The sequence below is a fragment of the Nyctereutes procyonoides genome, unplaced genomic scaffold, assembly GCF_905146905.1.
Source record: "Nyctereutes procyonoides isolate TBG_1078 unplaced genomic scaffold, NYPRO_anot_genome, whole genome shotgun sequence".
Taxonomy (NCBI): domain Eukaryota; kingdom Metazoa; phylum Chordata; class Mammalia; order Carnivora; family Canidae; genus Nyctereutes; species Nyctereutes procyonoides.
The window spans coordinates 16,045,871-16,073,012 of record NW_026575144.1 but is presented as its reverse complement, the minus strand read 5'-3'; the positions used below and the strand labels follow the sequence as shown (position 1 = coordinate 16,073,012).

At 40.6% G+C, this 27,142-nt stretch overlaps 1 protein-coding gene across 5 annotated transcripts in view; it reads right to left on the bottom strand.

Moving 5' to 3' along the window:
• MTR (5-methyltetrahydrofolate-homocysteine methyltransferase) overlaps nucleotides 1-27,142 on the bottom strand; it is a 107,452-nt gene that overhangs the window by 56,453 nt on the left and 23,857 nt on the right. For all 5 annotated transcript variants that reach the window (XM_055308781.1, XM_055308780.1, XM_055308782.1 and 2 more), the window contains exons 9-15: nucleotides 19,738-19,838; nucleotides 18,349-18,410; nucleotides 16,687-16,754; nucleotides 13,716-13,795; nucleotides 10,104-10,216; nucleotides 6,608-6,748; nucleotides 3,629-3,814 (exon numbers count right to left, since the gene is read on the bottom strand). In XM_055308781.1, the coding sequence (XP_055164756.1) occupies nucleotides 3,629-3,814; nucleotides 6,608-6,748; nucleotides 10,104-10,216; nucleotides 13,716-13,795; nucleotides 16,687-16,754; nucleotides 18,349-18,410; nucleotides 19,738-19,838 (751 nt within the window). The remainder of the gene's footprint in view (nucleotides 1-3,628; nucleotides 3,815-6,607; nucleotides 6,749-10,103; nucleotides 10,217-13,715; nucleotides 13,796-16,686; nucleotides 16,755-18,348; nucleotides 18,411-19,737; nucleotides 19,839-27,142) is intronic.

The window sequence follows — 27,142 nt, the reverse complement described above, 5'->3', positions numbered from 1 at the left end:
TTAGTTTCCATTAGTTCCAATTCCAGTGCAATTAGTTCCACAATTGCACCCAAAAGCAAAAGATCCCTAAGAATAAACCTAACCAAAGAGGTAAAGGATCTATACCCTAAAAACTACAGAACACTTCTGAAAGAAATTGAGGAAGACACAAAGAGATGGAAAAATACTCCATGCTCATGGATTGGCAGAATTAATATTGTGAAAACGTCTATGCTACCCAGGGCAATTTACACGTTTAATGCAATCCCTATCAAAATACCATGGACTTTCTTCAGAGAGTCGGAACAAATCATCTTAAGATTTGTGTGGAATCAGAAAAGACCCCGAATAGCCAGGGGAATATTGAAAAAGGAAACCAGAGCCGGGGGCATCTCAATGCCGGATTTCAGGTTGTACTACAAAGCTGTGGTCATCAAGACAGTGTGGTACTGGCACAAAAACAGACACATAGATCAACGGAACAGAATAGAGAACCCAGAAATGGGCCCTCAACCCTATGGTCAACTAATATTCGACAAAGCAGGAAAGATTATCCACTGGAAAAAGGACAGTCTCTTCAATAAATGGTACCGGGAAAACTGAACAGTCACATGCAGAAGAATGAAACTAGACCATTCTCTTATACCAGACACAAAGATAAACTCAAAATGGATGAAAGATCTAAATGTAAGACAAGAATCTATCAAAATCCGGGATCCCTGGGTGGCGCAGCGGTTTAGCGCCTGCCTTTGGCCCAGGGCGCGATCCTGGAGACCCAGGATCGAATCCCACGTCGGGCTCCCGGTGCATGGAGCCTGCTTCTCCCTCTGCCTGTGTCTCTGCCTCTCTCTCTCATTCTGTGATGACTATCATAAATAAATAAATAATAATAAAAATAAACATTGGAAAAAAAAAGAATCTATCAAAATCCTAGAGGAGAATACAGGCAACACCCTTTCTGAACTTGGCCCCAGCAACTTCTTGCAAGATACATCTACAAAGGCAAGAGGAACAAAAGCAAAAATGAATTACTGGGACTTCATCAAGATAAAACGCTTCTGCACAGCAAAAGAAACAGTCAACAAAACTAAAAGACAACCTACAGAATGGGAGAAGATATTTGCAAAGGACATCTCAGATAAAGGGCTAGTATCCAAGATCTATAAAGAACTTATTAAACTCAACACCAAAGAAACAAACAATCCAATCATGAAATGGGCAGATCACATGAATAGAAATTTCACAGAGGAAGAAATGGACATGGCCAACAAGACATGACAAAATGCTCCGCATCACTGGCCATCAGGGAAATACAAATCAAAAACCACAATAAGATACCACCTCACACCAGTGAGAATGGGGAAAATTAACAAGGCAGGAAACAACAAATGTTGGAGAGGATGTGGAGAAAGGGGAACCCTCTTGCACTGTTGGTGGGAATGTGAACTGGTGCAGCCACTCTGGAAAACTGTGTGGAGGTTCCTCAAAGAGTTAAAAATAGACCTGCCCTACGACCCAGCGATTGCACTGCTGGGGATTTACCCCAAAGATACAGAAGCAGTGAAACAGCAGGACACCTGCACCCCGATGTTTCTAGCAGCCATGTCCACAATAGCCAAACTGTGGAAGGAGCCTCGGTGTCCATCGAAAGATGAATGGATAAAGAAGATGTGGTCTATGTATACAATGGAATATTCCTCAGCCATCAGAAACGACGAATACCATTTGCTTCAACGTGGATGGAACTGGAGAGTATTAAGCTGAGTGAAATAAGTCAATCGGAGAAGGACAAACATTATATGGTCTCATTCATTTGGGGAATATAAAAAATAGTGAAAAGGGGAAAGGAGAGAAAATGAGTGGGAAATATCAGAGAGGGTGACAGAACATGAGAGACTCCTAATTCTGGAAAACGAACAAGGGGTCATGGAAAGGGTCGTGGGTGGGGGGTTGGGGTGACTGGGTGATGGGATGAACCCTGGATGTTAGGCTATATGTTGGCAAATCGAACTCCAATAAAAAAAATATACAAAAAAAAAATTATCTCTTCTGCACCCTTTTGGATTATTTGAATTTTTCTCCTGATGAAAATATATCTTTTGTACAAATACAATAACCCTTTAGTAAAAACAATTTTATTTTAAAAATACACAAAGCAGAGAAAGAAAAAGGACATATAATACCACCACTTGTCAATTATATAAAATAAAAGTCAGTATGTCCCATCTGAAACCATCCTTACCCTCTAGTTAACTAGCTTTCTTTCTCTGCTTATACAGACACACATACACCCATATAAACCTTTATTAAATAAAGTCAGGATCATGTCACCTGGTTTTTTTCCCCCCACTTTTCAAAATATTATAGACATGATTCCATCACCTCATTCTCTTTACCTGGTACAGTGCATTCTGTGTGGCATGTAGCAAGATTTAAGCATTCCCCTATTAATGGACTTGCAGAGTGTTTCCCATTTTGTGCTACCACAGTGCTACAATGAGTGTGAACACATACCCTACATATCAACCCATTATGAGATTCTCAAAGAGGGCTGAATAATAAGGGATGGAGGTTTTATCATTGTTTTTTAAAAAATATTGAATAGACACAAAAATAGTTATAAAAGTCATGCAAAAGGGTCCCTGGCTCAGTGGGTTAGGTGTCCAACTCTTGGTTTCAGCTTAGTTCATGATCTCAGGGTCCTCAGATCAGGTCCAAGTAGGGCTCTGCACTTAGCAGAGAGTCTGCTTCTCCCTTTCCCACTTCCCCTCCCCTCACTGCATTTTTCTCTTTAAAATAAATAAATAAATCTTTAAAAAAAATAAAGTGACAATATAATATAGTCACCACACACCCATCACTCAGTTGAACTATCATTATGTTTGAAGCTTCCCATTGCCCCTCTGTGATTCCATGGCAGAGACATTATAGGAGGTGCCATCTATCAACGTTTTACTTCTCTCTTTGATAAAAGAAAGAAATATCTCACTAATACTTCCTTTTCCATATCTTTAATTATTATAAAATAGAGTATCTTCTCATAGGTTTATTGGCTATTTGTATTTCTTCTTCCATAAACTGCTTATTCATTTCCTTTGTCTTGTCTCCTTTTGGATTGATTTGGGTGTTTTATTTTCTGATTTGAGGAAATGCTGCATATTGGGGATATTAACCCACTGCTACTACTCATGCTGCAGACAGTACCACATCCTTCACCATAGAAAGTGTTGTTTCCATGCAGATGGCTCTATTAATTCTCCTTCTGGCTTCCCAAGTTTAGATGACTATTTTGCCCATATACTCTTCAGAATTTTGTTTTATACATTTAGACTGTTAACTGACATAGACTTTATTTTAGCATATGGTGGGAAATAGGGCTCTATTTTATTTTTTTCCAAATGCACAGTCATTCTCATAGAATTTACTGAATAATTCCTTTCTCTATAAAGACTTCATTATGCATCTAATTTTGACATGCATATATAAATACAAGTATCTGTACATGTGTATGACCTGTGTGTGTGTATGTGTTTGTATGGACACATATGGCACTTGTGGTGTTTACACGGCTGTTGTGGAGTCTGTTCTCTTCCATCATGCTGTTTAGACTGTGCAATGCCATAGAGTGAGGTCAAAAGAAATCACTCACCTGCCCTTCTTCATCAAAAGCCATGACCACCACAGCAGCTCCAAACTTCTTAATCTTCCCAGCCTTCTCCAAGAAGTCATCCTCTCCCTCCTTCAGACTAATGCTGTTGACAATGCATTTTCCCTGGCAGCACTTCAAGCCAGCTTCAATCACAGCAAAATTGGAAGAGTCAATGCACAGGGGCACCTGAGATCAGAAGGGCAGGAAAAATTCACGGAAGATTTACAAGTCACCACCCTCCCCAAGAGTCCTTATTTATTTCTTATTTAGGGAAACAATACACAAGAGTAGTGAGGCAGAAAAAGGACTTTAATGTATTTGTTCTTAAAGCCCAAAATACTTGGAGTAATTCCAGTCTCACATGCATGAGAGAGAAGTTGACAAATCAAAGATCGCAGCTAAACACCGGAATGAAATCAGATGTCAGTTCACAGTGTCATCACCAGTTTGCACCTTCAAGTGCCTAAACCTCAAACAGGATTCAGATATCCCTGACCTGACTCTGGGGTTAGTGTTTAGCCTCACATCCCCAGGAACAGCTCTCCAGCCAAGTTATTCAAATTCAATCCTGGGCTCCTGGGTGACTTCCTGGTTGGGCATCTGCCCAAGTAATGATCCCATAGTCCTGGGATCGAGTCCTGCATCAGGCTCCCCGCAAGGAGACTGCTTCTCACTGAGCCTCTGTCTCTGCCTCTCTCCGTGTGTCTCTCATGAACAAATAAAAAAAATCTTAAAAAAAATTCAACCTTCCCTTTAGAAAATCAAATTCCTAACTGGAAAAAGCAAACAAAAAAAGTTTTACTCCGAGGAAGGAAAAATGTAATATTTAATAAATGCATAGAACTACAATAAAGGACAAAACTGGAATGCACAGAGAGGGTAGGCTTATTTCTCACAGTCTCCATGCATTCATGCCTCTATTCTAGAAAAGGTGAAAGTTAAGGGTTTCAAAGCAAGACTAGAGTCAAGCAAAGAAATGAAACAGGGCCGCTGATCTAAGCTCCAGTACTGCAGCCACTCAATAAATATACAATTAAGTGACGACTACACTGGGCCCCGTGCTAGACCTGGGGGCAGTGACAGAGTAGGCGGCTCCCTGGCTTCCCCAAGCTTTCTGGAAGTAAGTGATTTAACAAATAACAACATGAAGCGTGGGTAAAGCGAGGGCATGAGAGGGACAAAGCTGCCATGACAGCCTGTTTCAGGGCAGCAGACCCCCCCACCTAGGCACAGGGAGAGCCAGGCAGGAGAAGTCAAGGAAAGGAAATAAGTCAATCAGGGAAGGACAAACATTATATGGTCTCATTCATTTGGGGAATATAAACAATAGCAAAAGGGAATAGAAAGGAAGGGAGAAGAAATGGGTAGGAAATATCAGAAAGGGAGACAGAACATGAGAGACTCCTAACTCTGGGAAACGAACTAGGGGTGGTGTAAGGGGAGGAGGGCAGGGGGTGGGGGTGAATGGGTGACGGGCACTGAGGGGGGCACTTGAAGGGATGAGCACTGGGTGTTATTCTGTATGTGGGCAAATTGAACACCAATAAAAAAAAAATAAATTTATTATTTAAAAAAAAAAAAAAAAGGAAAGGTTCCCGGGTTCCCAGGACCCCTGGGGCCTTCCTACCGCCACGCCTCCAAAGGGGAGAGAGCACAATGGAATGCGGGATCCAGCGATTCTACCCTTTCTAACCACGCTGGGTTTCCTAGGTTTTCTAGGAAAGGGATCGGGTACCAGTGACAACACCAGACCAATGTTTTGGAGTCCCAGCTCTGCTGGTGAAAATGGGCTAGTCCCACCTTTTTATGCTTGACTCCAGCTGTTCATACTTTGATCTCAAATAAATTTTGGTAGTAGGTCCAATCCAGGAAAGATACAGAAAAAAAATTACTGGAGCAGTCATAACAGTAATTAATTAATAATATCTTGTTATACAAGGCTGTTCATAGTTGAGGCACTTTTATCTTCACAGTGTGAGTCAGCCACAGCAGGTATGACAGCTCCCACTTCAGGGCAGAGGAAGGAAACAAGCCAATAGTCAGCCAAATTGTCCAGGACCAGAAGAGTCTCCTACTTCCAGCACAGCCCCCTTCCCACTGCTGAACAACTGCTCTCCCTCTGATTCCGGCAGACTTAGAACAAGTCCTTTGGCTTCTCTACACCTTAAATTCTCAAAATATTTACTCCCAAAGGAGAGATGAGGCTTTTTACTGAAGAGGTTTAAGACACAAATGAAAGATGGGTTCATGTTTTCTAGTGCTTACCACAAGACATCTAACATAAGCATCTGCTGAAGGCCTAATGAAAACCTGACAGCCCCATCTCTCAAAGCATGAGGAAGTTTCTTTAAAAAAGAACTTTACAGCAAAGGGAGAAGCAGGCTCCGTGCAGGGAGCTCGACATGGGACTCGACCCTGGGTCCCCAGGATCATACCCTGGGCTGAAGGCGGCGCTAAACCACTGAGCCATCTGGGCTGCCTGAAGTAAAAGTTTTTAATGATTTTAGAATCCATCTAAAAAAATTGTTTCAAAAACTAGACGCAAAAATTAACTTTCATCTTTTAAAGAACAAATGCAAAAGCTGACATATACTATTTTGATTAAATCTTGTTTTATAGTCTTGTTTACTCTGATAAGCCACGGAAGGTCTCTTCCTCCCGCAATAAGGAAGAACTGTCTGAGCGCCCCTACACTAGGAATGGACCAATGCCCTAGTAGGAAAGGGCCAGTGTATCCTTCAGAGACGTGGGAAGCAGGTTCTTCGTCTGGCTAGACACCAGAGGAAACCACTCTTGTAAGCAATTCCAGAAGCTGAGCTGAAGTCACAGCTCTCTCTAGTTTATATTGGAAGGCTAACATTAAGGGAGAAAGTGGTGGTCAGAAACCATTGGGGTTTCACAGTAGGAAAGCATGAGATGACAGATCCCTGGGACAAGTGACAAAGTTGAAGGAGTGACAGATGAGGTCATGTAAACAACCTTGGCAATGTCAGGTTCAGAAGCGATAAAGTTGCAAAATTTGGTCATGGCACTCGAACCATCAAGCATGCCATCATCCATGTTGATATCCAACACCTGCGCTCCCATTTCCACCTGTGCTTTGGCAACACTCAGTGCTTCCTGAGGAAAGAATGCCAGAGGAGGCAGTATTAGGAGAAGGTGACTCAAGAGAAGGTCAGCAAAAGTCATCCTCACCTCCCCAGCAGTCCTTTCAAATCAGACTGGACTAACCAGCCTCCCCAAGTCCAGGCGTGCTCTTTGCCCAACAATCATTGCAGACTGACAACTGGCCTTTCTTCCACATCTCCTCCCTCCCTCACAATCCACCAAGGCTCTGTTTGCCTGATGTAAAGAAGCTAAACTCCCCAGCCTGGTGTTCAAAGGCCCTCTGTGACCTGGCCTTGTCTCCTGCCCTCTGGTTCCCTCCACCTGGCCGTGTCTGTTTCCACTTCAGGGTCACAGATCACATTGTCCCCTCTGCTTGGAATACAGTACCCTTCCCTTCTATACTGTGTACAACCCAGCTCAGGCCCCATTTCCTCCAAAAAAAGTCCTCACAGAAACCATCCAAAACTTCTGTGACTCTTCAGTGTTTGCCAAGACATGCAAAGTGTGTTGCAGGCTATTGGTAAAAGTTGCATGAAATAGGAGTTAAATAAAATCCAGCAGGTTTTTATACTGGAAGGCTTTTCAAATCCTTTCATACACTGTTACACACTGTAAATATCCAAGAACAGAATACACAGCATTCCCCACTTATGACCACTGAAGGAATATCTTATAGGATCACTGTTCCAGAGAACATAGTTTGGGTGGGAAACACTGCTTATTCCAAAATGACTGCTGCCTCTGAAATATCTGTAACAACTGTGATCATTATATCACCATGGTTTATTAGATCATCATATCCTTGTGATTTCATGTGTTGGCTTATTCCTCAAAACAGAGTGTAGGTGTTTGGAACTGTGGAAAGGTCTTACATTTCCCCTGCTCTCCTTTGGACAGTACTGGGCAAAATATACATGTTCCATGATGCTTTCCAACTAACTGATAAAACAGAGGTTATTTTAGGTCTTCACTGTACACTTTGTAATGTAATAAAACAAATAAGGATAAAATGAATAGCAATGTCTGATGTTGTCCTAATTTTTCCTTAACTTAAGAAAACCACATGGACATCTTAAGCAATCATGATAGAGCAGGGCTGAGACCCTCTAGCAGATGCCACAAGGAAACACCGTTCATAATGACCCAAGTTTACACAGGAAAAAGCTCATAATACACTTCAGCACATCAAACAATGTTTTTCAGTTATCAGCAATGTGTTAAATATTATAAAAAATGAAAAGCATGCATCCCAATCCATGTTCTTGAAGGGCTCACATCTAGCTGAGGCACATGACAAAGTCAGGCAACAGCTAGCAGCGCTGCCATATGTGATGTGAGTCAAGGGCAAGATGGCCTACACAATAGGAAAGGGTCTGTCTCTGCAGACTGAAATGGAGAAAGCCACCTCAGAGCGACAGTCTGCAGGCACGGGAGGGAGCAGAGAGGAGACAGCCAGCAACCTGGTGAGACCAGAGATCGAAAGAGCTGGAAAGCAGAGATGCCAACATCGACCTTTCTAGGCCAGAAAAGTCACAGAGTAAAAACTTGCAGGTCCAACCTTCCCAAATGGGCTCACTAGGAGGAAGTTATTTGTACAAGGTGAGCAAAAATCAGCACTGGAGCTTCCTCCAAAGTCAGTTCCCTTTCCACCAAACCACAAACCTAGAGGGATCACTAACTCAAGGAAAACTATAATGAAATGAGGAGTCGCCCCTAACAACCTCCTGCCAGATTCCACTGTCTCCCCTTCCTGTGTCCCCTGCAGAGTCAACTTGGGATCCATCACGTCCTTGCTTTGAAACAGAATAGCTTACCTTCCCCCACATATACATCCATAAAATGGGTGCAATGATGGTTAACTGCCTTACAGGCCTGTGAAGACTCAGTGAGTAATGATGCCTCATGCCTCATGCTGTGACCAGCACACAGTGAGACCTTACTAAAGGCTAGATAGAGGGGCACCTGTGTGGCTCAGTGGTTGAGCATCTGTCTTTGACTCAGGTCATGATCCCGGAGTCCTGGGATTGAGTCCCACATCAGGCTCCCTCCCTCTGCCTATGTCTCCGCTACTCTTTCTGTGTCTCTCAAGAATGAATAAATAAATAAAATCTTCTAAAAAATTAAAAAATAAAGGCTAGATATTATTCCCATCCACTTTCATCTTCCTAAAATGCCCTCTGTTCACAGTATCAAATCAATCAAATCTGACAGCTCAAAGGGACACCAGAGAATGACCATAGGAATCAAAATGTAAATAGAAATACGGCCATTTGAAGCAGGCTATGTAACTACGAAGGGTCATCAGGATTTCAGAGGAGAATAAACATGAAAAGAGGGCATAGTGCAGAAGCAAGCCTCCTGGAATGTGTGGATGGTGGATTGGGATGGGTGTCTAAGTGGAGAGAAATTAATGCTGCCCTAAAGAGTCTGGATTTTATCCCATCTGCAAAAAAATTGTGACCCTATGAAAGCTTCTGATCTGGGGAAGACAGTGACAAAAGCACATGATGGCAGCAAGCAGCAGCAGGAATGCAGGGAAGAGGATGGACGGGATCTGGCAAGAGCCAGCAGACCAGCTAACCGGGTGCCTTTGAGGGCTACCGAGGAGTAGGAACTAATAAGTCCATAAAGGATAAAAAAGGGGTCCTTTCTTTGTGATTAAAATCAAGTCGGCTTTGATCCTGTTTCTGGATAACCTATTTCCTAAAGATTGTGAGACTTCCAAGTGGCAGTTGATGCCAAAATAAATCATCATGAAAGCCCAGACTAAATTCCTCCAACCTTAACTTCCTATTTTAATAAGGAAAAAAAAACGTATCTGGCTATTTAGGGTGGTCTCTATTGGGATTAGATTTTGCTCACCCACAGAGTGACCAAGCTTAAAACTACTATGGCTAAACCGTCATGTAAGCTTTCAAAGGCAGGGGTCTAGTCCATCTTCTCTGTGTGCTTGCTTATTTTAGTCTACAGCTAGCAGAATGAAGAACACCACACTAGTCAGTTGTTAGATGTGGTCATGAGGAAGTGAGTAGGAATTCCCCTGGCTTCTCCTTCCCCTGGAGGGATTTGTGAGAAGCCAAAATGAAGAGTGTTCCCGAATTTTTAAACTCAGTTCACAGTTACTGCAAGAGCCAGACTCTGGATCCCTCCCACCTCACCCCACTTCAGATTCCAGATGCAGTTCCTTTTGACAAATATTAGTAACAGCAGCTTTAGTTCCAAGGGTGATCATCCTCCCACCTGCCCATTCTCTTTTTAATCCCCAGGATCTCTGCTCAGAATACTCTCGAAGGCAGAGCTGTTTCATTTACATGCTGTCTAGCCAAGAACATGGCAGATGCCTCAAGGGTCCTAACGAGATGCTCACTTCATAGTTTCCTGCCATGACGAGTTTAGCAAACTTCCTGGATCCTGCCACGTTACAGCGCTCTCCAATGTTAACAAAGTTGGTGTATGGTCCAATCCTGAAGGGTTCTAGACCTTAAAAGGAGAAGCATTTTGATAATTTCCTGAAAATTCATATGATGACATTAGACAGAAAGAAACCAAATGTTTTCATGAGAAAGAAAAGACATTTCAGTCACCCAGCCCACATGACTAGACAGGATCCCTGATGTAGGATTAGGACCATGGTCTTCTCCAGGGATCTAAACACAACAAAGGCTATATGTCACAGCTACATTTACAGCCAGAACTCCCAAAAGAAGTATTTTAGGAATTTAGATTCAAAATTTTTCTAAAGAACTGCATCATGCCAGCTCGGAGAAACAAGAAAAAATTATCGTCATATCTCTATTTAACCAAGACTGTGGGGCAAAAGCCATGAAGTTAGAATCAGAAAGATTGCTCCACAGTGGTCCACTCAGACATCAGCTTGAAGCCAGGGGGAGCAGGCTTTCATAATCTCCCCAGCAATGCATTTAGAGCTTTACCTTATGTCTTTGATCGAGAGGCCAAGAATCCATAACCAGCAAGGACAAATGGGGTCACAAGGAAGGACCCAGCTGAACCCTGGGAGACAGAAGTTGCCATGGCACACACACCATGCATGAGCTGAGTGAATGCTGGGAAAAGCAGGGCTCTCTGCACCCCTTTCCTTATTTGCAAAGGGGACATAACATCTCCCCTGTTACAAGCCAGTTGGGGAGCAAACACCAGCTTTATAATTATGAACACATTAACAGAGATAAAAAGCAATATGTAAAGTATCACTACAGAAACACCCTGTAACTGTTTTCGTTCTACTCATTATATTTAAAGTATGAGGAGAGGGAAACTTGCAGGGCAAGTTACAGACAGGATCTAGGGACGGCCGGCCTCAGGTTCAAAGCCTCGTATAGCTATCTCAGTGCACAATCCAGGGCTTTCTTTCATCATCTCTGACCATATAAAAGACAGACATGAAAGGATGTTTTTTTGTACTTTTTTCATACATTTCATAACACTATTGTAAAAATGAGACTAGAGAACACTAATAAGCATATAATTAGCACAGCAATCATAGCTATTGTTGTCAATAAAACAAAACGGCTTTGGAGTCCTTTGCCAAAGTATTGGTTGAGGATGTACAAAATATCAGGGAGAGGAAAATAATGAATATAAGATGAGGAATTATGAAAGTATCCCAGATGCTTAACAGACTGGGGAGACCATCACTTTCCTGTTCTGTCCTGTGATTTCTTCCCATTGGTAGTGACCCTCCATGTGAGCCTGAGGGCGTCCCCGATCCTTAGTCAGACCCTGGGGTTTGCCGGGCCAGCAACACATAAATACTGAAGAGGTCCCACATCATCACTCTATGAGCACGGCATACAAAGTGCTTCTCATCTGTTATAAATGCCAAGTATCTGATATAAAAACTACATTTTTGGGATCCCTGGGTGGCGCAGCGGTTTAGCGCCTGCCTTTGGCCCAGGGCGCGATCCTGGAGACCCGGGATCGAATCCCACGTCGGGCTCCCGGTGCATGGAGCCTGCTTCTGTCTCTGCCTGTGTCTCTGCCTCTCTCTCTCTCTCTGTGTGACTATCATAAATAAATAAAAATTAAAAAAAAAAAAAAAACTACATTTTTTTCTTAAGTGTGCTATCTATAAAAGAACAATTTAAAAGAGTATGTTTGATGTCATTCTTTTAAAATCTGATTGAAGGTGATTTTTAAAGCTATTAGAAATAGCACATGAAAGTCAAACCAGAAGAAGAGGATTCTTTTATTCTTACATATAAATTCTTTTTAAAAATCCTATCTAGGGGCACCTGGGTGGCTCAATCAGTTAAGTGTCCGCTTTTGGCTCAGGTCACAATCCTGGGTCCTGGGATGGAGTCCCAAATCAGGCTCCCTGCTGGGAGCCTGCTTCTCCCTCTCCCTCTGCCCCTCCCCCCTGCTTGTGCTCACTCGCTCTCTCCAATCAATAAGTAAAACCTTAATTGAAAAAATAAAAATATGGGGATGACTGGATGGCTCAGTGGTTGAGCATCTGCCTTTGGTTCAGGGCGTGATCCCAGGGTCCTGGGATCAAGTCCCACGTCAGGCTCCTTTCAAGGAGCCTACTTCTCCCTCTGCCTGTGTCTCTGCCTCTCTTTCTGTGCTTCTCATGAATAAATAAAATTTTTAAAAAATAAATAAATAAAAATCATACCTAAATGGTTCTCTTCTTGTTTCAACTGTGGCAATGGCTATTTTTTTTATTTTTTAAATATTTTATTTATTCACTCATGAGAGACACAGAGAGAGGCAGACCCAGGCAGAGGGAGCAGCAGGCTCCCTGCAGGGAGCTGATGTGGGACTTGATCCCAGGACCCTGGGATTACACCCTGAGCCAAAGGCAGATGCTCAACTGCTGAGCCACCCAGGAGTCCCAAAGGCTGACTACTTACACTGTTAGCCCTTGGCTAAAGTCAGTCAATAGTTTTAAGATCCGAGGATGAAATAAACTATCCTACCACACCTCTCTCTGACAAAAGCCACTTTCTGGGGTAAGGGATGTGTCATCACTCCCTAAATCTCACTTCCTTTAGTCTCATTCTGTTTTCTGGAGAATAAAACGAAAACAAGTAAGACTGAAGAGGATTTTTAACCCTATTTCACACTCACTCACTGGGATGAATTCAATGAAATAAATTCTGAATGAGAGAAGGAGGTGTTCCTTTTTATTTTATTTTATTTTATTTCAATTTTCTTGGAGGAACATAAGGAACAAAAATATTTCAATTCAGAGAAATATTAAATTCTAAATTATCAGGGTGCATAATTTCCCATGTGTGCTATTTGTAGGTTTTCTAAGGGTCTGTTTATATACATATAATTTTTTATTGTTTTGCTTAAAAATACTACCTCAGAATATATCATTGAAATATTATGGGGAAAACATAAAATTTAAAGCTATTTTTCTAATGGTTGGCATGTTCCTTTTATTATTTTTTAATTTTTAATTTTTTTCTTTTATGATTGTTTTTATTTTTTTATTAGTTCTATTTTATTACTTCTATTACTATTCCTTATTGGAACATCAAAGCAACAAACATAATAGTCAATGTCACACCTATTTGTCAAGTCTTGAATAAGTGGCAAATCTAAGATCAAGAACAATAATATTTTTGAAGTACTATTTTCTACAAAGAGGCTGCCATCATTACAAACCATAGAGCCCTGGCAGTCTGGAATTTTCAATAACCAATAGCAAGTCTGAGGATTAAAATGGTTAGCTTGTGGCCAAAAGTATGTTTTCAGAGCAGTGTCTAATAGAGCTGGGGCCATATGAGTTCTAAATCTAAGCAAAGGCGCTGCCTGGGCAAATCACCTGTGTAAATTTCCCACGCCTCATCTCCACCAGAATTCATTTAAATGTAAGAAAAACATGTACACTTCTTTGACCTAAGAAACAAATTGCTTGGCACACACGTCACCACCACTTAGAATAAACATACGAAATTAACCCACAAATGGTTTCTGAAATCATAAAAATCATATCTTTATCACTTACCAGATAGTAACATATGCTCCTCAAAAACAGTGGCTGGTGGAACTCTAGGCTTACAGTTTTTCACAGCTTTAGCAATCTCCCTAAGTTAAAAGAGAAAACATGACATCCATTAATTCAGAATAAAATAAATTTAATTAAACTAACCTCCAGCTATGAAATTAAGTCTATTTAACATAAGTATGCACATAATTATATACCTAATTCCAAATGTGCAGCAACAGTTAGGCCATTCGGTTTCCTCAGCAATGTAGAAAATGAATGTGTAAACTTTAACTTTTTTGTATTTTCCCAGTCTGGTGTGTACTCACTGCACCACTTTTTGCCCTCAGAGATATAAACCAAGGTACCTGACGGTTTATACAAATGCAAACAGCAAATCTCCTCCTATCTTTCCCAAGTCCATGAATTTCCTTTACTCCCTGAAATATGTGCTTGCTTCTTAGTGGCTTAAAAGGAAAAAAAGGCTTCATCATTGAGGAGGAGGAGCATATGGGAGAGGAGGTACCAGGAACAGAGGCCTGTATTTTTAGGTCTGTTTTCCCAAACACAGAAAGCACATAGTAGGGCGGGTACAGAGTAATAAATCACTAAGGTCATTACTCTTAAAAATTTGCATTGATAATGCATGTACTTCTTTTTTTATTTATTTATTCATGACAAACACATAGAGGGAGAGGCAGAGACATAGGCAAAATGAGAAGCAGGCTCCATGCAGGGAGCCCAATGAGGGAGTCAATCCCGGGACTCTGGGATCACACCCTGAGCCAAAGACAGACGTTCAACCACTGAGCCACGCAGGTGTCCCATTTTATGCATATACTTTTTAACCTTATTGGCTGTAGTTAATTAGGTCTTTGATCAACCTGGAAAATTCTGGCTCCTCCACTAATTTATCAGAGCCAGCACGAACTCCACTCTGCTGCCCCCTAGATTGGCATGCAGATGCCAAAAGCAAATGCAGCAAACACACACACACACACACACACACACACACACACACACACACACACACAGGCAGACAAGTACCTTAGGTAAATAGATAACAGATAAGACATATATATACCTGCATGTAGATAAACCCATACAAAGAAACACAAATACACGGGTATTTTTAAAACAACTTTTTAAAAAGAAGATGATAATCTTATAAACAAAAGGAGATCCAAAGATAAGCTACATTCAACTATTGACAGCTTTTAGATATTATTTGGGGTGCCTGGGGGGCTCGGTCAGTTAAGTGCCTGACCTTCAGCTCAGGTCATTATACCAGGGTCCTGGGATGGAGCCCTGCATGGGCTATCTGCTCAGTGGGGAGTCTGCTTCCCCCTCTCCCTCTGCCACTCACTTGTGTGCTTGTTCTCTTTCTCTCTCTCAAATGAATAAATAAAATCTTTTTTTATGCATCTTTTTTTTTTTTAGATTTTTATTTATTTACTCATGAGAGAGAAAGAGAGAGAGAGAGCGGCAGAGACACAGGCAGAGTGAGAAACAGGCACCATGCAGGGTGCCTGATGTGGGACTCGATCCCGGGTCTCCAGGATCAGGCCCTGGGCTGAAGGCAGCGCTAAACCGCTGAGCCACCCAGGCTGCCCAATAAAATCTTTTTTAAAAAAAGATATATTTAAAAATTACATAGGCTCTTAAGAGAGCCCATCAGAAACCAACAAAAACATTGAAATGTTAGGTAATTAATTCAGAAACAGTGGACATATCGCGTGCATGAAAACAGACTCAGAACAGTGAGATGACTGGCTCAAAATATGATCATCAATCTCTAGAAAAAAACAAACTACATTAGAAATGACAAATACCCACCATTTGCTTCGACATGGATGGAACTGGAGGGTATTATGCTGAGTGAAACAAGTTAATCGGAGAAGGACAAACATTATATGGTCTCATACATTTAGGGAATATAAAAAATAGCAGAAGAGGAAAAAAATAGTAGAAGGGAATAAAGGGGAAAGGAGAAAAAATGAGTGGGATTTATCAGTAAGGGGGGCAGAACATGAGAGACTCCTAACTCTGGGAAATGAACACAGGGTGGTGGAAAGGGAGGTGGCCGGGGGGTGGGGGTGACTGGGTGACGAGCACTGAGGGGGGCACTTGATGGGATGAGCACTGGGTGTTATGTTATATGTTGGCAAATTGAACTCCAATTAAAAAAAAAAACTATAAATAGTTCTAAACTATACTCTATTCCACTGGACTGTAACACTCTTATAAGCCACAAAATGGCAAGGATCTGGACACATCCTTTACCAGGCTCTTCTTCCACATCCCTGTGCTTTATATGTTTTGTATGAAGCCATTGCTTAATCCAATGTCTGTGTGACTTCTCTTGACCTTAAGGGACTTGGCTGTCTTACCGTCTTTTCCTTCCACGAGAGAACTAATGGAGACATGTATTTTTCACAATATAAAGGTATCTGAGTTTGCTGGGGCTGCCAAGATAAAATACCACAGGCTGAGTAGCTTAAACAGCAGGAATTTCTCAAGGTTTAGAAGCTAGAAGTCTGAGACAGAGGTTTTGGCAGAGCTGGTCTCCTCCCAGGCTTCTCCACCTTGTAGCCAGCTATCTTCTCCCTGTATGTTCACTCCATTCCTTCCTCTATGTATCTGTGCCCTAATCTCTTCTTTTTTAAAATCTTACTTAAATGTAATTTATTAACATATTATAATGTATTATTGGTTTCAGAGGTAGCGGTCAGTGACTCATCAGTCTTATATAACACCCGGGGTTCATTACATTATATCACATGCCATCCTAATGTCTTCTTCAAAAGACACCAGTTATATTGGATTACGGTCCACCTATAGAATCTCATTTTACCTTTATTATCTCTTTAAAATCCTTTAAAGTCACACTCAAAGGAACTAGGAGGTTGGGACTTCAACACACGAATGTTGGTGGGTGGAGGACACCGTTCATCTTGTAAGAAAAGATAAAATATTTAGAAGTGATTATTACCTGATATGATCTGGTGACGTACCACAGCAACCACCAACTATATTAACCAAGCCATCCATAGCAAAGTCCTGCATTTGGGGGGAAAAAAAGAGTTTCACAGAGTCCCTATGAATTCTTTTTTTTTTTTTTTAAGATTTTATTTATTTGAGAAAGAGAGAGAGAGAGCACAAGTAGCAGGGAGTGGGGGCAGGGGGCAGGCAGAGGGAGAGGGAGAAGCAGACTCCCCACTGAGCAAGGAGCCTGATGCAGGACTCAATCCCAGGACCCTGAGATTATGACCTGATCCAAAGGTAGATGCTTAACAGACTGAGCCACTCAGTCATCCCAAGTCCATCAATTCTAAACTCACCTCTACCAATTCAGCACAAAGAGATTACATTTCCTGAATAATGAATTTTTCATTAAAAAGAGTTAAACATACTTAACCCAAGACATAAAGCTTTCATATACCCTGAATGGGAGTTTAAAAGCAGAGCAGGGATCCCTGGGTGGCGCAGCGGTATGGCGTCTGCCTTTGGCCCAGGGCGCGATCCTGGAGACCCGGGATCGAATCCCACATCAGGCTCCCGGTGCATGGAGCCTGCTTCTCCCTCTGCCTGTGTCTCTGCCTCTCTCTCTCTCTGTGACTATCATAAATAAATAAAAAATAAAAAAATAAAAAAAAATAAAAGCAGAGCATAGTTTAGATACTATGAAATCCTTTATATCATTTAAAGTGCAATGACAATCATTTGCCTACTTGATCATAAGAAAGTTGTTTTTTGTTTCTTTGTTTGTTTTTTACCCTTATGCTGAGCTGAATGAATGTGAGTTGGATAGTGTATTAAATAATGCATAAAGTGGCCATTAATTTTAACACTTAATTTTAAGTTTTAAAAAGTTAAGAATTCAGGGGCATCTGGGCGACTCAGTTAAGTCTGCCTTCGCCTGAGGTCATGATCCCAGGGTCCTGAAATAGAGCCCTGTGTCAGGCTCCTTGCTCAGTGGGGAGTCTGCTTCTCCCTCTGCCTCTGCCCTTCCTCCCCCTCATGCACGTGAGCATGCTCTCTCTAATAAATAAATAAAATCTTTAAAAATAAATAATTAAAGACCTAAAAATTCAGTTCCTCAGTCACATTTCAAGTTCTCCATAACCATATGGCAGTGGTAACCTACTGGTCAGTGTGGGTCTAGAGCTCAAACACATGCTAGTTAGCAAAGGGCAACCTGACGGAGCCAGGAAGTCAAGAAACTGAAAAGTCAGAGTACTAGAAAGATCATCTACTAAATAAGGCACTGAAATCACAAGAATTAAGTCAGAAATCAGAGATAATGTTAGTGAGCCAGAAGCTAAAAGTTCAAGGAAAGAGGAAGAGACCCAGGGGTTAGTCTGGTTGGGGCAGAGTCTGGGAGGGGAGCCACCACTTGGGAGGGTTGTAGAGGACAGCCAAGTCTCAATTAGTTTGGGTTGGATCTGACTGGGGACTTTCCCAACAGCCACCAGTGCAGGATGGGGAGACAGGGAGCCCCTCCCTCTGCCTCTATCATCTTAACTCAGAGTGTTAAGCCTTTGTTATCTATACACCAGGATTTCTTTAGGAGAAAAATCCTCTTCTAAATATTCTAAATCTAAGATTCCATTTCTCTATCTCTTAAAAACCAAAGTGAAAGACCATCCTTCACCTTTAGCTGCATGGCCATCATTTGCGGAGTTTCATCGTAGTCACCAAATGTGTTGGGAAGACCTAAAAAATCATATTTCAAGCATTACTGAAAGCCATCTTAACAAATAGGCTATGGTGTTTGTGAAGACGGTAGTTAAGTTTAAAAGTCAGAAAATGTTATATTAAAAAAAAGAGAAAATATTACATTTATAATTAAATGGTGATTACTTGCAAAAACAATAGTTTCTAATATTGACCATAGTAAACAGATACCACACCTCCCCTCCACACCCCCAAAAAATCACAGAGGCAAAATAAACTATTTCTCTTCCATTTGATAGAAGAATCACTATTATATGGGACAGAATTTCTCCATTGCCACCCTTCCCACAAAGGAAACTCAACCTTGTCAGCTAGCTGCTTGGGGTAGAGGTTGGGGGAGTATTACATACCCATTGAACTAATGAGCACCTGATATGTGATTTAAAACAAACGTAAAATACAACCAGTCTTCTTTCAAATAAATTTTCCCAAGTAAAATTCTGGCATCAAACTAACCAATTTCCTGTTTTATTTATTAGCCCTTTCCAGTTATCTTACTCCTTGTGGGAAATAAAATTTGCTGAGCATTAAAATATATATATTAGGAGAAAGAAAGCTGGAAAATGATTTTTTAGCCCTAAGTAGCTAAGCAAATGCTCAAATACATTTACCAGGATATCTGGTTAATCCAGAATAGATTACCAATTTCTGGGAACCCTGGGTGGGGCAGCGATTTAGCACCTGCCTTTGGCCCAGGGCGCGATCCTGGAGACCCGGGATCGAATCCCACGTCGGGCTCCCGGTGCATGGAGCCTGCTTCTCCCTCTGCCTGTGTCTCTGCCTCTCTCTCTCTCTCTATGTGACTATCATAAATAAATAAAAATTAAAAAAAAAAGATTACCAATTTCTAATTGGATAGTTTGAGAACTGTCTATAAATATCTTAAAATATAAATAGTAAACTAGAAGTGCTAACTTCTAGAAGGGAAAAAGCTGACACATAGATTGTTAATGCAGCAGAACAGAGAAGAGGGCCCTCTCCTCTTCTTTGCACTCATCTCTTTGGCCACATTCACAGGGCCAGCGCTGTCACCTAGAGCAAGGTTGTGATCAGTTATGTAACTAGGCTTCATTCCCCCAAAGTTCTTTCCAGTCCTGAAGCTCTTAGGGTGAGTCAGACTATTCCTTCAAGTCTAGAGGCAAGCAGTAGTCTAGACCCAAATACCCTTCATTTGGAAAACTGCCATTGCATGTCAACTATGTAAAAGACCTACAAAAGAAACTCTTTAAGCCAACTCTTTTAACTCTACCTACCTCTGTCCTGTGTATCTGGATTTCCCCATGTGCAACTCCCTAGAAATACATACCTGCATTGGGATAACAGAGGACATAGGCTGTTGTACATTTTCCAATTGTTTCAATAAAAGGTCTCATTTCAGCCGCACCCAGGGCACAGTTTAATCCGATACTGTAAAAACCAAAAGAAGAGATGAGGAACATCATCCTATATCCAAAGTATTTATGTTAAGTTTATTTAACAAACACACAGAACACCCATTCATGATAAAAACTCTCAGAAAACCAGGACTAGAAGGGAACTTCATCAACTTGATAAAGAGTATCTAAAAAAAACCCTATAGCTGACATCATAACCTAAGGATGTAAAACTAGATGCTTTCCCCCAAGATGGGAAACAAAACAAAGAATGCCCATTTTCAACTCCTACTCAACATCATACTGGAAGTCCTGACTAGTGTACGAAGAGGAGGAAAATACAAGGTATACAGATTGGAAAGGAAGACGTAAAACTGTCTTTGTTCACAGATAAGACTGTCAATGTAGAGGGGGTAGGGAAAGATGGCGGAGGAGTAGTCACCTGTCAGCTCTAATCAGGCCAAAATTAAAAATCAATTAAATGAGATGCAATCCAAACTGGAGGTCCTAACGACGAGGGTTAATAAGGTAGAAGAGTGAGTGACATAGAAGACAAGTTGATGGCAAGGAAGGAAGCTGAGGAAAAAAGAAAAACAATGAAAAGACCATGAGGAAAGGTTAAGGGAAATAAATGACAGCCTCAGAAGGAAAAATCTACATTTAATTGGGGTTCCAGAAGGTGTCAAAAGGGACAGAGGACCAGAAAGTGTATTTGAACAAATCATAGCTTAGAACTTCCCTAACTTGGGGAGGGAAACAGGCATTCAGATCCAGGAGATAGAGAGATTTCCCCCTAAAACCAATAAAAACCGCTCAACACCTCAACATTTAATAGCGAAACTTGCAAATTCCAAAGAAAAAGAGAAAATCCTTAAGGCAGCAAGAGACAAGAGATCCCTAGCTTATATGGGGAGAAATATTAGATTAACAGCAGACTTCTCCACAGAGACCCGGCAGGCCAGAAAGGACTGGCAGGATATATTCAGGGTCCTAAATGAGAAGAACACGCTGCCAAGAATACTTTATCCAGCAAGGCTCTCATTCAGAATAAAAGGAGAGATAAAGAGCTTCCAAGATAGGCAGAAACTGAAAGAATACGTGAACACGAAACCAGCTCTGCAAGAAATATTAAGGGGGACTCTGTAAAAGAAAGAGGAAGTCCAAAGAAATAATCCACAAAAACAGGGACTGAATAGGTATCATGATGACACTAAATTCGTATCTTTCAATAGTAACTCTGAACGTGAATGGGCTTAATGATCCCATCAAAAGGCACAGGATTTCAGCCTGGATAAAAAAGAAAGACTCATCTATTTGCTGCCTACAAGAGACTCATTTTAGACCTAAGGACACCTACAGCCTGAAAATGAAACGTTGGAGAACCATTTATCATTCAAATGGTCCTCAAAAGAAAGCAGGGGTAGCCATCCTCATTTCAGATAAATTAAAGTTTGTCCTAAAGACTGTAGTAGGAGATGAAGAGGGACACAGTATCATACTGAAAGGATCTATTCAACAAGAGGACCTAACAATCACGAATATTTATGCCCCTAATGTGGGAGCTGCCAAGTATATCAATCAATTAATAACCAAAGTCAAGACATACTTAGATAATAATACACTAATACTGGGAGACTTCAACACGGCGCTTTCTGCAAATGACAGATCTTCTAAGCACAACAACTCCAAAGAAACAAGACCTTTAAATGATACACTGGACCAGATGGATTTCACAGATATTTACAGAACTTTACATCCAAACGCAACTGAATACACACTCTTCTCAAGTGCGCATGGAACTTTCTCCAGAATGGACCACATACTGGGTCAAAATCAGGTCTCAACTGATGCCGAAAGATTGGGATTGTCCCCTGCATATTTTCAGACCATAATGCTTTGAAACTTGAACACAATCACAAGAAGAAATTTGGAAGAAATTCAAACACATGGAGGTTAAAGAGCATCCTGCTAAAAGATGAATGGGTCAACTAGGAAATTAGAGAAGAATTAAAAAGATTCATGGAAACTAATGAGAATGAAGATACAACCATTCAAAATCTTTGGGATACAGCAAAAACAGTCCTGAAAGGGAAATATATCGCAATACAAGCATCCCTCAAAAAATTGGAAAAAAATCAAATACACAAGCTAACCTTGCACCTAAAGGAACTGGAGAAAGAACAGCAAATAAAATCTACACCAAGCAGAAGAGAGTTAATAAAGATTCGAGCGGAATTCACTGAAATAGAGACCAGAAGAACTGCAGAACAGATCAACAAAACCAGGAGTTGGTTCTTTGAAAGAATTAGTAAGATAGATAAACGATTAGCCAACCTTATTAAAAACAAAAAAGAGGGCAGCCCCAGTGGCACAGTGGTTTAGTGCCGCCTGCAGCCCAGGGCGTGATCCTGGAGACCCTGGATCGAGTCCCATGTCAGGCTCTCTGCATGGAGCCTGCTTCTCCCTCTGCCTGTGTCTCTGCCTCTCTCTCTCTCTCTCTCTCTCTGAATAAATAAATAAATCTTTAAAAAAAAAGACTCTAATTAACAAAATCATGAATGAAAAAGGAGAGATCACAACCAATACTAAGGAAATACAAACGATTTTAAAAACATATTATGAGCAGCTATACGCCAATAAATTAGGCAATCTAGAAGAAATGGACGCATTTCTGGAAAACCACAAACTACCAAAACTGGAACAGGAAGAAATACAAAACCTGAACAGACCCATAACCAGGGAAGAAATTGAAACAGTCATCAAAAAATTCCCAAGACACAAAAGTCCAGGGCCAGATGGCTTCCCAGGGGAATTCTATCAAATGTTTAAAGAATAAACAATAACTATTCTACTAAAGCTGTTCCAAAAGATAAAAAGGGATGGAATACTTCCAAACTTGTTTTATGAGGCCAGCAAGACCTTAATTCCAAAAACAGACAAAGACCCTACCAAAAAGGAGAATTATACACCAATAACCCTGATGAACACAGATGCAAAAATTCTCAACAAGATACTAGCCAATAGGATCCAAGAGTACATTAAGAAGATTATTCACCATGACCAAAAGGGATTTATCCCCAGGATGCAAAGCTGGTTCAACACTCATAAAGCAATCAACAAGATACATCATATCAACAAGAGAAAAACAAGAGCCATATGATCCTTTCAATAGATGCAGAGAAAGCATTTGACAAAACACAGCATCCATTCCTGATCAAAACTCTGCAGAGTGTAGGGATAGAGGGAACATTCCTCAGTATCTAAAAAGCCATCTACGAAAAGCAAATATCATTCTTAATGGGGAAACACTGGGAGCCTTTCCCCTAGGATCATGAACATGACAGGGATGTCCACTCTCACCACTGCTACTCAACATAGTACTAGTCCTAGCCTCAGAAATCAGGCAACAAAAAGAATTTTGGCATTCAAATTGGCAAAGAAAAAGTCAAACTCGGGAACCCTGGGTGGCGCAGCGGTTTAGCACCTGCCTTTGGCCCAGGGCGCGATCCTGGGGACCCGGGATCGAATCCCACGTTGGGCTCCCAGTGCATGGAGCCTGCTTCTCCCTCTGCCTGTGTCTCTGCCTTGCCTCTCTCTATCTCTGTGACTATCATAAATAAAAATTAAAAAAAGTAAAAAAAAAGTAAAAAAAAAAAGAAAAAGTCAAACCCTCCTCTTTGCAGATGACATGATACTGTACATAGAAAACCCAAAAGCCTCCACCCCAAGATTGCTAGAACTCATACAGCAATTCATCAGTGTGGTAGGATACAGAATCAATGCCCAGAAATCGGTGGCATTTCTATACACTAACAATGAGACTGAAGTAAGAGAAATTAAGGAATTAGTTCCATTTACAATTGCACCCAAAAGCAAAAGATCCCTAAGAATAAACCTAACCAAAGAGGTAAAGGATCTATACCCTAAAAACTACAGAACACTTCTGAAAGAAATTGAGGAAGACACAAAGAGATGGAAAAATACTCCATGCTCATGGATTGGCAGAATTAATATTGTGAAAATGTCAATGTTCCCCAGGGCAATTTACACGTTTAATGCAATCCCTATCAAAATACCATGGACTTTCTTCAGAGAGTCGGAACAAATCATCTTAAGATTTGTGTGGAATCAGAAAAGACCCCGAATAACCAGGGGAATATTGAAAAAGGAAACCAGAGCCGGGGCATCTCAATGCCGGATTTCAGGTTGTACTACAAAGCTGTGGTCATCAAGACAGTGTGGTACTGGCACAAAAACAGACACATAGATCAACGGAACAGAATAGAGAACCCAGAAATGGGCCCTCAACCCTATGGTCAACTAATATTCGACAAAGCAGGAAAGATTATCCACTGGAAAAAGGACAGTCTCTTCAATAAATGGTACCGGGAAAACTGAACAGTCACATGCAGAAGAATGAAACTAGACCATTCTCTTATACCAGACACAAAGATAAACTCAAAATGGATGAAAGATCTAAATGTAAGACAAGAATCTATCAAAATCCTAGAGGAGAATACAGGCAACACCCTTTCTGAACTTGGCCCCAGCAACTTCTTGCAAGATACATCTACAAAGGCAAGAGAAACAAAAGCAAAAATGAACTACTGGGACTTCATCAAAATAAAACGCTTCTGCACAGCAAAAGAAACAGTCAACAAAACTAAAAGACAACCTACAGAATGGGAGAAGATATTTGCAAAGGACATCTCAGATAAAGGGCTAGTATCCAAGATTTATAAAGAACTTATTAAACTCAACACCAAAAAAAAAAAATAATCCAATCATGAAATGGGCAGATCACATGAATAGAAATTTCACAGAGGAAGAAATGGACATGGCCAACAAGACATGACAAAATGCTCCGCATCACTGGCCATCAGGGAAATACAAATCAAAAACCACAATAAGATACCACCTCACACCAGTGAGAATGGGGAAAATTAACAAGGCAGGAAACAACAAATGTTGGAGAGGATGTGGAGAAAGGGGAACCCTCTTGCACTGTTGGTGGGAATGTGAACTGGTGCAGCCACTCTGGAAAACTGTGTGGAGGTTCCTCAAAGAGTTAAAAATAGACCTGCCCTACGACCCAGCGATTGCACTGCTGGGGATTTACCCCAAAGATACAGAAGCAGTGAAACAGCAGGACACCTGCACCCCGATGTTTCTAGCAGCCATGTCCACAATAGCCAAACTGTGGAAGGAGCCTCGGTGTCCATCGAAAGATGAATGGATAAAGAAGATGTGGTCTATGTATACAATGGAATATTCCTCAGCCATCAGAAACGACGAATACCATTTGCTTCAACGTGGATGGAACTGGAGAGTATTAAGCTGAGTGAAGTAAGTCAATCGGAGAAGGACAAACATTATATGGTCTCATTCATTTGGGGAATATAAAAAATAGTGAAAAGGGGAAAGGAGAGAAAATGAGTGGGAAATATCAGAGAGGGTGACAGAACATGAGAGACTCCTAATTCTGGGAAATGAACAAGGGGTCATGGAAAGGGTCGTGGGTGGGGGGTTGGGGTGACTGGGTGACAGGCACTGAGGGGGCACTTGACAGGATGAGCACTGGGTCTTATGTTGGCAAATTGAACTCCAATAAAAATATATATACAAAAAAAAAAAACTGTCAATGTAGAAAATCCCAAAGAATCAACTAAAAAATTCTTGGAACCAATAAGCAATTATAGCAAGGTTGGAAAATACAAGGTTAATATACAGAAGTCAACTGTTTACCCATATACCAGCCATGAGCTACTGAAATTAGAAATTAAAAACACAGTACCATTTACATCAGCATCAAAACAAATTAAATAGTGGGGTATATTCTAACAAAATATGTACAAGACTACATAAAGAATACTATAAAACAACAAAACTCTTAAGAGAGAAATCAAGGCAAATCTAAAGAAGTGAAAAGATATTTCATGTACATGAATTAGGAAGACTTAGCATTGTTAAGATGCCAGCTCTTCCCAATTTTATTTATAGAAAATTCATTCACACAAATCCAATGAAAATTTTAGCCAGTTCTTTTGTAGATATCAACAGCCTGAGTCTAAAGTGTATATGGACAGGCAAACAACCCAGAATAGCTAATATGATATTGAAGGAGAAGAACAAAGTCAAAGAACTGACACTACATGACTTCAAGACTCACTAAAACCTAAACTAATCAATGATATTGGTGAAAGAGACAAATAGATCAATGGAATGAAATAGAGAGTCTAGAGAAAGAAACACACAAATACAGTCAAAGATAATTATCACTGACAAAAGAGCAAAGACAAGCCAAGGGACAAAGGACTTCCTTTTCAACAACTGGACATTCACATCTAAAAAAAAATTCAACAAGATACAGACCTTACATCTTCCACAGAAAAGTAACTCAAAAGGGATCACAGACCTAAATATAAACAGCAAACTATTAAAGATATAAAGATATATTAAAAGATAACACAGCTTGAAGCTAATACTATATGTTAACTAACTGAATTTAAATAAAAACTTCGAAGAAGAAAAAAAAGAAAGAACACAGGAGACTTAGATGGCCATGAGTTTAGCCATGAGTTTCTTAGATGAAACACTGAAAGTGGGATCAGTGAAAGAAAAAACGGATATACTAGATTTCACTAAAACCAACAACTTCTGCTCAGTGAAAGACACTATACTGTTAAAAGCATGAGAAAACAACCACAGATTGGGAGAAAATATTTGTAAATCATATATTTAATAAAGAAATAATAACTAAAAGTAAAAATTCTTAAAACTCAATAATAAATATACATGCATCCAACATTGGAGCAAAAAAATATATAAAGCAATTATTAACAGAGCCAAAGGGAGAAAGTGACAGCAATACAATAAAGGACTTTAACACACCACTTCCATCAATGGTGATCATCCAGAGAGAAAATCAATAAGGACACATTGGCCTTAATACGACATATTAGACCAATGAGTGTAACTGATACCTATAGAACATTTCACCCAAAAGCATCAGAACACACTCTTGTTCTCAAGTGGACACAGAACATTCCCTACAACACATGGTAGGTAGGCCACATAACAAGTCTCAAGAAAATTAAAGAAGACTGAAATCATATCAAGGATCTTTTCCAACCACAATGGTATAAAACCAGATAAGATCAATTACAGGAAGAAAACTGGAAAAACAATAAATAGGTGGAGATTAAGCAGGTTACTGAACTGAGTCACAGAAGAAATCAAAGGAGAAATTTAAAAATACCTAGAGACAAATGAAAACAGAAATACAACACACCAAAATCTATGGGCAGCAGCAAAAGTGACTTTCTAAGAGGAAAATTC